Source organism: Carcharodon carcharias, chromosome 14 (assembly GCF_017639515.1).
Source record: "Carcharodon carcharias isolate sCarCar2 chromosome 14, sCarCar2.pri, whole genome shotgun sequence".
NCBI lineage: Eukaryota > Metazoa > Chordata > Chondrichthyes > Lamniformes > Lamnidae > Carcharodon > Carcharodon carcharias.
Genome location: NC_054480.1, coordinates 147,691,773 through 147,705,882, shown reverse-complemented (window position 1 = coordinate 147,705,882; position 14,110 = coordinate 147,691,773). Strand labels below are relative to the sequence as shown.

Here is a 14,110-nt window from a genome sequence, read left to right as displayed (position 1 = left end):
CAGCTAATCATTGCACAGCTGGATACATAGTCTCATATGTTTGTTTTTTAAAAATCCATTGAAAAGTGTATTTTTACATGCTAAATGTGCAAGTGAGGTACTTGTATAGAATTGTTTATGAAATGCTAAAACAGTTTAAGGTTTTTTGCTGGCCATAGGGTTCTATTTTGGTCGTTGAATAAGTAATGTTGCTTCCTTTTTGGGGATTAGTCTCCCTCTTATATTTTACTGCACAATGTCAGCTGTTAGAAAAACAGAATTTGCCTGAGAAATGTTTGGTATGTCTTCTAATGTATAGGTAATTTATCTCTTTATTTGTAGTCTTTGGTGCAGTCAAGAAAAGCTGGCATCACTTCTGCACTGGCAACTCGTACTCTTAATGATGAAGAACTGGTAAGATGAGTTAGTGTGATTTTGTTCCCTACATAAATTATTTTAATTTGAATCATCTTCGAGCTTCTGCACTAAGTGTAAATGGTCATTTATAGTTCTGTTTGTGTGGTGGAGAAAAGAAATATCCACTTCTGAAAAGAAAGGAGGAAGAACATGACCAAACACAAAAATAAATCGGCAGTAATATTAACACCACCTCCCCCCCCCCCACCTTCACCTGATAAATCTTCAGATAATCATTGCACCACAAGATACCTGGTATATGGCAAACAGGAAAACAGGTTGGTTTAGTTTGGTTGGGAGATTAAAATGTTATCTCTTCCATGCCTTTGTTACTGCTACACTTGACTGTTCCAGCGCTAGCCTCCGATCTTCCATCCTCCATAAACCCGAGCTCATCCAAAGCACTTCTGCTCATATCATAACTCTCACTAAATCCCTAGCACCCCTATGCTCACTGATTTATTTTGGCACCTGGTCTAGTAAGGTGCTAACTTCAAAATGATTCTCCTAGTTTTTGGATTCCTCCATTGCTTTGCCCCTCTTTATTCCTGTAACTTCTTCCAGCCCTACAATGCCCTGAGATCTCTGCCTCCAATTCTTGTGTATCCTCAATTTTAACAGTTCCACCATTGGCTATTGTGTCTTCAGCTGCCAGGACCCAAAGGTCTAGAATTCCATCTTTGTGTTTCTATCTTTATCGTCCTCTTAAGAAGCTTTGTAATTGATTCTTTAGCCTGGATTTTAGCCCTCTGAGAGAGGATTCATTTCCTTATCCTTTTTAAGTAGAAGTAAATTTGGTAGTGGTTGTTTACTACACCACTTTAAGCTTTGGTTATATATGTACCATGGAGCTGAACTGCTTGTGATGGTTGTCGATTAAATTTTTAAGAACTGCAATCACAAGAAATACATATTTTCATACAATGACACTAATATCATATCCCACAACATATGATACACATTCAGTTTAGTGTCATTGCGGTAGGAGTATCTAAATGTTATGGCATGAAAGGAGTGCTTCATTTAAAATGTTTAAGGAAGTTCATTTCTCAATTGGTATCAGATGACTCACTGCAATAGCTTAAAATCGATGTCAACCCAATGCAAGGAGCTAGCTACAATACAGTGAGGAGAAGAATTGGCAGGTTTTTTTTTACAAGAAAACTAATTTATTTTTCATTAATATATATACTACAGAAACATTGTTTGATCCCATCCTCCATACAGCAAAGCACATGACTAATGAAAGATTTCTGTTTATTAGAAAAACCATGTTTACAAGAAGACCTTGCAAGCCTTAATCTACCCTATTTCTTGCACAACACCACACAATTTTGAAGTGTGGACAGCAACCACTCCCACATATTGCTATGAATGTGAAGGCTTATTGTGGGGAATCGCTCGCCAGGGAATGCGTTGCACTGAATGTGGAGTTAAATGTCATGAAAAGTGCCAAGATCTTCTCAATGCAGATTGTTTACAGCGTAAGTCACTTGCATGGATTTTTTGTTTTGCTTATCTGGAGCTTTTTGGTGTGATGTTAAAAGTGATTAGTATACTATTACCGCCCCATCAGTATATTCTTGATCATTAGTAAAGTGATGGAAAGGGTCATCAACAGTCCTATCAAGCGGCACTTGCTTAGCAATAACCTGCTCACTGATGGTCAGTTAGGGTTCCACCAGGGCCACTCAGCTCCTGACCTCATTACAGCCATGGTTCAAGCATGGACAAAAGAGCTGAACTCCAGGGGTGAGGTGAGGGTGACTGCCCTTGACATCAAGGCAGCATTTGAGCGAGTGTGGCATCAAGGAGCTCCAAGTAAACTGAAGTCAATGGGAATCAGGGGGGAAACTCTCTGTTGATTGGAGTCATAACTAGCACAAGGGAAGTTGGTTATGGTTGTTGGAGGTTAATCATCTCAGCTGAAGGACATCCACTGCAGGAGTTCCTCAGGGTAGTGTTCTAGGCCCAACCATCTTCAGCTTCTTCATCAATGACCTTCCTTCCATCATAAGGTCAGAAGTGGGGATGTTCGCTGATGATTGCACAATGTTCAGCACCATTTGTGACTCCTCAGATACTGAAATAGTCCATGCCCAATTGCAATAAGACCTTGACTATGACTACTTGCCTGGATGGTGCAGCTCCAACAACACTCAAGAAGCTTTACACCATCCAGGACAAAGTAATCCACTTGATTGGCACCCCATCTACATTCACACCCTCCATCATTGACACACAATGGCAGCGGTGTGTACCATTTACAAGATGCTCTGCAGGAGCTGGCCAAGGTTCCTTAGACAACACCTTCCAAACCCACAACTGCTACCATCTAGCAGGACAAGGGTAGTAGACACATGGGAACCCCACCACCTGGAAGTTCTCCTCCAAGCCACTCACCATCTTGACTTGGAAATATATCACCATTCCTTCATTGTTGCTGGGTCAAAATCCTGGAACTCCCTCCCTAACAGCACTGTGGGTGTACCTACATGACATGGACTGCAGCGATTCAAGAAAGCTCATCACCAGCTTCTCAAGTGTAATGAAGAATGGGCAATAAATGCTGGCCTAACTAGCGATGCCCGCATCCCACAAATGAATTTTTAAAAAGTGATTAGTATACTATAGGTATTCACAACAGTTAGACCCATTTGAACTATTTTATTGGAAGTACCATTTAAACAAGTATGTTCTTGCACTAAATACATTGAAATTTTATCTCTTTGAAACTTAAAGGCAGCTCAGTAATGAGCAGAATGTAACATTGTTCTAGATTGGATGACACAGTTTTCTCCTCTCTTGTAGTGGAGCACACAGCACTGTCGAGCAGTCTACTGTAGAACAGAGAAACTCACGGTTAAAATCAAGTGATAAATGTGGGACTCAAACTGCAGTGTTGTATTGGCTGAGAAAAAGGAATAATGGGCAGAATTTTCAGGTTGGCAGGTGGGTGGGCGTGATCAGCGGGCCCGGGAACAGCCGGGGAATGGACCGCGATTGGTCCCTGACTGCGATCGGCCCATGACTGCGATTTCACACTGGCTGGCCAATTAACGGCCAGACAATGCGAAACGCACACTCAAATGCTCAGCGCTGCCGGGGTAGGGGGGCAGCAAGAGGGTGGGCGTGACTTAAGCGCGGGCGCGGGGCGAGCACAGATTGAAAGCTCCCTGAAGGCAGAGAGCTGCCTCAGGGAGCTGAAGACTTCCTAAGTATTGAATAAAGATTTTAAATTCAGAATAAAAATGTCCAAGCACCACCAACAGTCACCTGAACCTATACATCATAAAAATTCTGTCCATCGAGTTTCTTTTTTTTACTTAATAACGGAAACCTCATCCCACCCTTGGATGAGGTTTCATGATAAATGTAAAGGCCACTTGGCCGATTCTCCCGTCCGCCAACCATGTGTTTGGACAGACCACGAAAAATCAGGGACAATTACAACTTTAATGGGCTTAATGGCCGTCTTAATTGTCGGCGAGCACACTTCCAACTTTTGCATGTGCCCCACCCACTGAAATGTCGCAAGAGGGCAGGATGATGTTGGGACGCTCTCTTGATGTCATCACCTGCTATTTGACACTCAAGTGGGTCGGGCGTATGCCTGAACACTGACCTGAAAATTCTGCCCAAAGTATATTCAGTTGCTCTGCTGTGCCACTCTAGTCATCTTATTGAGGGTTGAATAAGAGTTGTCTGCATATACATTGCTGTATTTTTAGTATGTTTAAATCTGGCACTTGACTGAACAACTTTAGTAAGTCGGTGTTCAAGGTAGACAAGTCTAATTTCACAAATCTTCTAAGGAGCTGAAAATACCACAAAGGAGGTGCTGGTATTTATTTAATTGGATCGTAATTTGAAAGGCCAGATAGGCGTGCACACCATTTAAAAGTTATATAAAAGTCTAGGTGAAGGGGAAGGATTTATTAATGAAAAGTAAAAAAGAAGGCTTTTGAAGTCAAATTTGGAAACAAATCTTCTGCATCTTAATGAATTCACAAATGTATAATGGTCATAGTAGGTGTCAACATCACATATGAGCTAGCGTATGTAAATGATGTAAAATTCTCTTTCCTTTTCAGCCTTAAAAATAAGGTTTGGTTACATTCACAAAGCTCAACATTGTTTGGAGTTTTTTGGAATTTCAAAGTTATTTGTAGCATGTTTTTTTTCTATTTCTTACTCTCCCTGAAGCCTTCCCAGTACCATACATCTTACCCTACACCTTAGGCCTCTGTCATTGCCAATCTAGCAGTAATTTGTGCATAACATTGCACACTATCATGTATAGTTAAGAACAGCTCTCATGTGCTGCATTGAATATGGAGGTTTCGTGTGAGGCTGATAGGTATTCCATGATAACATGATAATTCTGATTTTGCCTGCAGTAAAGCACATGTTGTCTGTTCATTGCACCCACTGATGGAACTGTTGAGATTGAAGTGACTTGAGTGGAAAATCATGCATGAAAATCTATGTCTGACTAGTCTGACACTCTGCTTTGGTACATTAATGTGCTCTGTTGCAGAAAAACCTGTCTTTAGCATAGCATAGTATTCCTCTCCATTTATTACATATGAGTCATTGATAAGACCTCAAAAAAAAACACATTCAATAAAAAAGTTATCTAATTCTTGTTAAACAAGTGATTTTTTTTAGCACATCAATTTACATGATTTAGAATCTTGCTGTATATTAGTAAACAACTATTCCAATATTCCACTATATTCAAAATATTGTTAGATTTCATATACTAGTACTACTGCTATCTTAAATTCAGGTGCTGCTGAAAAGAGTTCAAAACATGGAGCAGAAGATCGAACACAAAATATCATCATGGTTCTAAAGGATCGAATGAAAATCAGAGAAAGAAATAAGCCAGAAATCTTTGAGCTCATCCAGGAAGTATTTGGACTTCCAAAATCAGCACATGCGCAGCAGATGAAGGCGATTAAGCAAAGTGTACTGGATGGTACATCAAAGTGGTCAGCAAAGATCAACATCACTGGTAGGTGTTGTGGATTTTGTTAAACAAAACAAAATGACCATGTTTTTACCTCCTATACAAATTGTAGTTGTAGATTGTACCACTTGGGCCAGATTTTTCCCTTTGCATCGGGAAGTGAGAGTTGAGCCAATTCCTGACGTTGCATTTCCGACTTCTGAAAGTAAAGGCATTCACATGGAATTTTCATCTTCCAGAGTCAGGGGAGAGCTGGAGTCATGAGCGCTGTCTCCAAAAGCAAACCTGAGGCGGGAACGGAGACTAGCAGCTTAGCAGGCCTCCCTCTGTTTATTGGGACATTGGCCCAGTTCTCTACATGGCTGTTAGGCCTGTAGCCCTTGCATCTCCCCCTCGGTGTCCCCTCCATACCACTTCCATGCCCCCATGCATCTTTCATACTCCATCTCTGCCCTCCATAGCCATCACCCCCCATGAACCCACTGCGCCCCCCCCCCATGCACCCTCCGCGTCCCTCCCCGTGCACCCTCCGCGTCCCTCCCCGTGCACCCACCGCGTCCCCCCAAGCACCCTCCATGTCCCCCCGTGCACCCTCCGCATTCCCCCGTGCACCCTCCGCGTCCCCCCCGTGCACCCTCCGCGTCCCCCCCGTGCACCCTCCGCGTCCCCCCGTGCACCCTCCGCGTCCCCCCCGTGCACCTTCCGCGTCCCCCCCCGTGCACCCTCTGCGTCCCCCCCCGTGCACCCTCTGCGTCCCCCCCGTGCACCCTCCGCGTCCCCCCCGTGCACCCTCAGCGTCCCCCCCGTGCACCCTCTGCGACCCCCCGTGCACCCTCCACGTCTCCCCTGTGCACCCTCTGCGTCCCCCCCCCCCGTGCACCCTCTGCGTCCCACCCCCTTGTTTCCACTTGGTACTGAACTCATGAGCTATATAATAATATTGGAAAGTCTTTGAAATGCTCAGAAAATTTGAAAAGACAGGCATCCATTCAAACACCAGTTGAAAAAAATTGTTCGTTTTAGACACTCATAACTGTCAATCAAACTCAGCTATTGAAACACCCATTGGATAAAAGTCTCCCCTCTCAATTAATCTGTCAAAATAAACAAACAGCCATTCAAGAACCTCTTCAAAACATTTACTGCTATTAACTGATCATAAAACTGTCAATCACACAATGTACACAGTCCCCTCCACAGCTGTGTCAACAATCCCTGCTTAGCTCCATTAGTGGGGTTTGGAACTCAACCATATATTCACAATGGGATTGCAATACACAACTGAATAAATAAGCCCCACAGACCCGAATACAATAAAGGCCTTGAAGTTGCTCTTTTTTTTTAAAGGCTCAATGGAATTCAGTCAAATAAGGCTAGCATCTGTTCATTTTCTTTCAAAGGTTCAACAGATCTCTGGACTTTAAAACAATGTAAAAAAACAAAGCCGCAATATCCAGTTGACCTATTTAAATCAGATTCTCAATGCTGTTGGATGCATGAGAGCACAATATCCATGGATAAATTACTGTAATGCATGTAAACACTTACACAATTCTGGTCACAGAATCTTTACAGTGCAGAAGGAGGCCATTTGGCCCATCAAACCTACACTGGCTCTCTGAAAGAGCATTCTACCTAGTCCCACTCCCCTGCCTTAACCTCATAACCCTGCACTTTCTTTCTTTTCCGATAGCAATCCAATTCCCTTTTGAATACCTTGATCGAACCTGCTTCCACCCACCTCTCAGGAAGGTTTGCTCCAGACTCCAGCCACCCTCTGGGTGAAAAAAAATTTCTGCACATCACTTTTACTCCTTTTGCCAATTATGTTGAATCTGTGCCCTCTAGTTCTTGATGCTCCCTTGAGTGGGAACAATTTCTCACAATTGACACTGTTCATACCCCTCAAGATCTTGAATACCTCTATGAAGTCTCCTCTCAGCCTTATCTTCTCCAAGGAAAATGGGCCCAACCTTTCCAATCTATCCTCATAGCTACAGTGCTTTATACCTGGAATCATTCTTGTGAATCTCCTTTGTGCTTTCTTCAATGCCTTCACATCCTTCCTCAAGTATGGCACCCAGAGCTGGACACAGTACTCCAGATGAGAGCTAACTAGTGTCTTATACAAGTTCAACATGACCTCCTTATGCTTGTACTCAATGCCCCCATCAATAAAGCCTAAGATACCAAATGCTTTATTAATTGCTCTCTCACGTGCCCTGCCCATCTTCAATGACTTATGTACATAGACCTCTAGGTCCCTCTTTTCCTACACCTCCTTTAGAATTTATCACTTTATTTTAAACTGTCTCTCCATATTGTTCCTGCCAAAATGAATCACCTCACACTTCTCTACATTGATCTTCATTTGCCTCTTATCTGCCCAATCCACCAACCTGTCTGTGTCCTTTTGAAGTTCAAGACTATCCCCATCATAGCTGACAACATTTCCAATCTTCGTATCACCTGTAAATTTTGAAATCATGCCCTGAGCACCACAGTCTAGATCATTAATATATATCAGGAAGAGCAAGGGTCCCATCACTGACCCCTGGGGAACTCCACTACAGACCTTCCTCCAATCTGAAAAACAATCATTTATCACTACTGTTTCCTGTCACTCAGCCAATTTCTTATCCAAGTGCCTACTTTCCCTTTTATTCCATGAGCTAGAATTTTGCTCACAAGTCTGTTGTTTGGCACTGTATCAAATGCCTTTTGAAAATCCATATACATCAACTGCAACCTTCTCCGTTACCTCCTCAAAAAACTCCAAGTTAGTTAAAAATGATTTTCCCTTAATGAATCCATGCTTGCTTTCTTTCCTTAATTATCCTGCCACTTGTCTAAGTGATTATTGATTTTGTCCTCAACTATAGTTTCCAGAAGTCTCCCTACCACTGAAGGCAAACTGACTGGTCTATATTTACAGGCTTTATTCTTGCACCCCTTTTTGAACAAGGATGTAACATTCACCATTCTCCAGTCTTCTGGCACCACCTCTGTGTCTAAAGAAGACTGGAAGATTATCACTAGTGCCCCTGCAATTTCCATTCTCACTTCCTTCATTACCCTTGGATGCATCACATCCAGTCTGGTACCCAACTATTTTAAATAAAGATAGCCTTTCTAACAACTCCTCCTTGTCAATTGGAAATTCTTCTAGTGTACCAGTTACCTCCTCTCTCACCTCGGCCTGGGTAGCATCTCCTACCTTTGTAAAGACAGATGCAACGTATTTATTTAATACCTCTGCTATTTCTCCTGCCTCCTCATGCAAGTCCCCTTTTTTTTACCTCTAATCAGCCCTAATCTATTTTTTACCACTCTTTTATTATTTATATACTTATAGAAGACCTTGGGATTCCCTTTATGTTTAGCTGCCAGTCTCTTTTCATGCTCTCTCCTTGCTTTTCTTATTAGTTTCCTCACTTCCCCTCTGGTTCTTCTATATTCAACCTGATTCTCCATTGTAATTTCTAACCTCCATCTGTTGTATACACACTTCTTTTTCATCTTCACTTCTATTCCCCTCATCATTCAGGGTGCTCTGGATTTATTTTTCCTACCTTTCCCCATCAAGGGAATAAACCTTGACATTACCTGCAGTATTTTTTCTTTGAAGGTGGCCCGTTGATCAGCCACCGTCTTTTCTGTGAATATTTGATTCCAACTCACTCAACTTGGATGGATTCTCATCCCACTGAAGTTGGCTTTCCCCCAATTAACTATCCTTGCTCTGGTTTGCTCCTTGTCCATTTCCATAACCAACCTAAACCTTATGATACAATAGTCACTGCCCCCTAAATACTGTCCCACTGATATTTGATCCGCTTGAGCCAACTCGTTCCTCAGAACCAGGTCCAACAGTGCCTGCCCTCTCGTTGGATGGGAAATATACTGCTGCAGAAAATTATCTTGAATACATTCCAGGAACCCACCCAAGGTCTTGTCCCTTTGCACTATTCCTATCCCAGTCTATATTTGGATAGTTGATGTCCCCTGTTATAATTACTCTATAATTCTTACACCTTCCTGTAATTGCTTCACAGGTTTGTTTCTCTGCATCCCTTCCACTGGTTGGTGGTCTTTATACTACACCAATTAATGTTATTGCATCTTTTCCATTCCTTACCTCTGGCCAGAGAGATTCCAACTTTGACCCCTCTGGAACATCTCTCCAGTACTGTAATGCCAACTTTAATTAACACTGCCACTACTCACTCACTCACTCACTCACTCCCCCTCTCTCTCTCCCTCCCTCCCCCCTCTCTCCCCCCCCTCCCCCCTCTCTCTCTCTCTCCCCCTCCCTCCCTCTCTCTCCCCCCCCCTCTCCCCCCTCTCTCTCTCTCCCCCCATCTCTCTCTCTCTCCCCCTCCCTCCCTCTCTCTCTCTCCCCCCCTCTCTCTCTCTCTCCCCCTCCCTCCCTCTCTCTCCCCCCCCCCCATCTCTCTCTCTCCCCTCCTCCCTCCCTCTCTCTCTCTTCCCCCTCCCTCCCTCTCTCTCTCTCCCCCCATCTCTCTCTCTCTCTCCCCCTCCCTCCCTCTCTCTCTCTCTCCCCTCCTCCCTCCCTCTCTCTCTCTCCCCCCATCTCTCTCTCTCTCTCCCCCTCCCTCCCTCTCTCTCTCCCCTCCTCCCTCCCTCTCTCTCTCTCCCCCCTCCTCCCTCCCTCTCTCTCTCTCCCCCCATCTCTCTCTCTCTCTCCCCCTCCCTCCCTCTCTCTCTCTCTCTCTCTCTCTCTCCCTCTCTCCCTCCTGCTCTCCTTTCCCAAACATGTTGTACCCAGGAATATTTAATGCCCAGTCCTGCCCTCCTTTGAGCCAGTCTCTGTTATATCAATAATATCATAATTCCATTTGCCAACCTGTGCCTGTAATTTACCAATCTTATTAACCACCCTCTATGCATTCACATATGTGCACTTTAGGCCTGATTTAGTCTTTTTTAATTTCCACCTTACTCTGACCCCCATCTAATGACTTACTACTGCCCACTCTAATTCTATCAAACTCTCCAAGTATTCTATTTATCTTGATACTATTTTCTGATATATCCTCCTTATCAGTTATTACTTCCCTCCTTCCCACTGCCAGTTTTTCTCCTCTCCACTCTGCATTTCCCCTCAGGTTCCCATCCCCCTGCCAATCTAGTTTAAACCTTCCCCAACAGCACTAGCAAACCACCCCGTGAGGACATTAGTCCCAGTGCTGTTAAGGTGTAACCCGTCCTCCTTGTACAGGTCCCACCTGCCCCAGAATTTAATGGTCACTTAGCTTTTAAGGACAGAGCCCTATGATCGATCAGTGTATTGAAAACATACTTAAATCATCGCACAGTATTCCACTCTGACATTTTGAAGTTGCAAGACCTTTCAAGCTTTCCTGTCAAAAGGTTCCTAGCTCCACAACAGCCATCCCCCAAGATCTGTGAACTGACTTACCTGGTGTGGTTCGCACAGCTTTGGGAAACCCATCCATCTGAATGAAAATATCAGTGTGAGGGAAAATTGCATTTGCAGCAGCTATTTAAATGGCGATACCAACTTCACTTTATGTGAGCGGCGGATCACAACTTGCCATGTTTCTCGCCCCAAGGAAAATGGCATTTGTCATGAATAGCTTGGTAAGTAGAAAATTGGGGGCCCTCAGGCTCCAGCTAGGGTCTCCTAATGTGGATTCGCTCAGCATTGAGAGGGTAAAATCCGGCCCATGTTCTCTATTAACTTATCGGTGTCAAATGTCTTTTACAGATCTATTTTTATAACAGTTGCAATCAATTGCATATTTACAAGGTTATTTGTTGCAAACTACAATGAGAGAAGCATTCAGATCCTGAATATTCAGATTCCGAATCCTTTTCACTTCTTTTCCTGGACTTGATATTTTTCATTTTCCTGCTCAGTATTTCCTGATTCATAATGGTTCTCAAATGAATTCTAAAATTGTAATTCTTGTTAAGGCATTGATAATCAAGGGTCAATGCTCAATAGCTGTTGGAAATTAAATGCAGAATTACTCTTGTGTCTATATTATTATGATACTTAATTTGCCTTTTTAGTCCTCCTGCATAATGCAACCCAAATTGAAAAGTTCCAGTTGCCTTTAGCCGTATAACATTAGGTGAAGCAGCAATTAAACTTTAACTCACCTCAAGGAAATAGAGGTCTAAACAGGAAATAATTTGGATATGTTACTAAAACTCATTATATTTCACTGCTTCTAAGTAGAGAAGGATAATATTTAGTACATAATTATCATTAACATTTTAATAATTTAGTTTCACAATTCTAGCATCTTAGCTTTAGCTGGATTCAACTTAACACATCCTAACTCACTTTTAGTATTATAGAATCACAATCTTTGCAGCACTCAGGTTTGGTTAAATTGGGTGATATACATTGTAAGATAGCACTGATACACTTCAAGCTTTATGTTATCTCTTGGGTTGTATAAATACACATTACCTATTTCATGAGGTTGCAGTTAAGAAAAGTTGTCTTCCTCAATGGTGTTCCTTTTCCATAAAGGCTTTTATGTATCTAGTGGATCAACACAGCATTGGTAGGATTCTGATTAAAACAACACATTATCTGATGTTTCACATTTCTGCAGTTGCTCCACATCTGCACTCAATCTAAAGATAATGTGCTGTGGCTGATGGAATGATTTGTAATGATCCCAGGTCCCAACACTACTGACTATGAAAGAAGAAGAAATCAGGTTTGCAGTGACTGAGTTCAGAAATGGGCACACAAGGGGAGTGCAAAATATTTATGCTACCATCTGATTTACAGTCACACAGGGAGGCAGCTGCGCTACCCACGCTGCATGCCTATTGGATATCATGTTTCTGAGGCTGCTTAAAGGCAGCCAGCACCTCTCAAAAGGGAGGTCTCATCTGGCTGAAGACAATGGGGAAATGTGTCAATACAGAATGGCTACATCAGGCACTGAGTGGCCATTAAAGGCTGTCTTGGAGACCCTGGTGTAGGCAGTGGAGAGGAGGAGGAAGATTCTATTTCCCTTGGGGGGACAAAAAGATCTCCAGGCTGGACTATATTAGGAGACAATGGGGAGAGGTTACCTAGCATGTCTATGTGGGACTTTAGTACCCAAGGAATGGCTGCAATTCCAGAAAAAGTTTATTGACCTCACTGGAGTTGTCAAGGTAAGAATTATTACTATCGGCTCAAACTCCACCACCTTCAGTCTCACTTCTTGCAATCCTCACAACACTCTCCTCCCCGCTTCAGTTTACCCTCGTACAATCTGTGTACCATGATACACTACACCTCCCCTTCACACTTGCCTTTATTCCTATGCTCACTTTTTCCCCGTCTGACACACTATTCAACCATGATAGACACGTTGCACTGAATTTACCTGACTTCCTGATGCTGTCCCACCTCAGAGCGAATTTCCCAGGGGTGGGTTGCCATGGGAATCAGCAACCTGCTTCACTGAGACTTCCAGCTAATCAAGGCAATTAAGGCCCTACTTAAAGGCCATTTTCTCACGTTGATGGTCCTTTCGCATGGTCATCCAGCCTCCCCCCACTGAGTTCCGGATCTTCTCGGGATGTCAGAGAGCCATTGCAGGCTGCTCTCAGTGCCCTGTGATGAAGCCACAAATCACAGCCAAAATCATTCTTGTGGAGCAGTTCCCTCTCTGTTATCTTCTGCCTCAGCAGCATCCACCTCTCAGTGAGGCTGCCAGCTGGCTAGTGGGGCCTCAATTTGGTGGGAAAATTCAACCCATTGTTTTTAACAGAAAATGTCACCAGACTGTCACTAAGACACTCCCTTCATTCTTGCAAGAGAATATCACCCACAACTCCAGAGTGCAGGCTGAGGAGGAAGAGCCTGCATGAGCACATTGGCTCTGCCCCCCCCCCCCCCAACCCCTTGATAAAAACACCCTGCCTTACATGGGTGGGGGAAATTTGTAGCTGTGGCACCTGGTAATGCACGGTTTCTTCAGACTCAACATATTGCTATCTCAACTTACACACTCTACATGAAAAGCTCCAGATGCTTTCATTAACCACTTCTCTCTCTCTTTCTGCCATCCCTTCACATCCCAAGCTAATCCTCGTCCCTCTATTTTTTGTACTTAAAATGTGGAAATCCCTCTGCCAACCATCTTCCTCAGTCTCACCATAATAAACATCAGCTCCAATATTGGCACTATGTGTACTTCAGCAGCTAGCTTAGAGGTTGAATGACTCAACACAAGTGTTCAGGAGCTGGAGATAATACATGATTGCATAATAGCTCTGCTGAAGAGGGCTCTAATGCTTACTTTGAGGGTCCAGGCTACTGAAGAAGGCATATACCAAGACATGCCTGGTGCACTGATGTCCTGCCAGCAAGCTTGGCACATAGTGTTACAAAGCATGAAGGAGCCCAGCTCCAATATGTCTTGAGGCTCTGTACAGAGCATGGAGAGCATTCTGTCCAACATTCAATGAGTGGTCAGTCCCATTAACAACAGAGTGCCTCCTTCCCTCCCATATCATTGGAACCTCTCCAGACAACTTCACAGCTGCCATGCAAACTCAGAAGGTTGTCATGTTGGCTATGGAAGCCACTATTGATGGGAACTTGAAGAGCATCATGTTATTTCTGTGGTCTTGGATCCATAGGATAGACACTTGTCATCTCTCAGGGTGCCTATGCCTGCTCACCCACCACCCACTCCACCTGTGCCCTTGTTGGTGGCACATCACCAGCTGAGC

The 14,110-nt window shown here is 43.5% G+C and overlaps 1 protein-coding gene across 1 annotated transcript in view; it reads left to right on the top strand.

Moving 5' to 3' along the window:
• Positions 1 to 14,110, top strand: part of LOC121287635 (protein unc-13 homolog A-like) — a 298,606-nt gene that overhangs the window by 118,984 nt on the left and 165,512 nt on the right. The window contains exons 12-14 of the mRNA XM_041205568.1: positions 322 to 393; positions 1,661 to 1,880; positions 5,189 to 5,416. Coding sequence (XP_041061502.1) covers positions 322 to 393; positions 1,661 to 1,880; positions 5,189 to 5,416 — 520 coding nt within the window. The remainder of the gene's footprint in view (positions 1 to 321; positions 394 to 1,660; positions 1,881 to 5,188; positions 5,417 to 14,110) is intronic.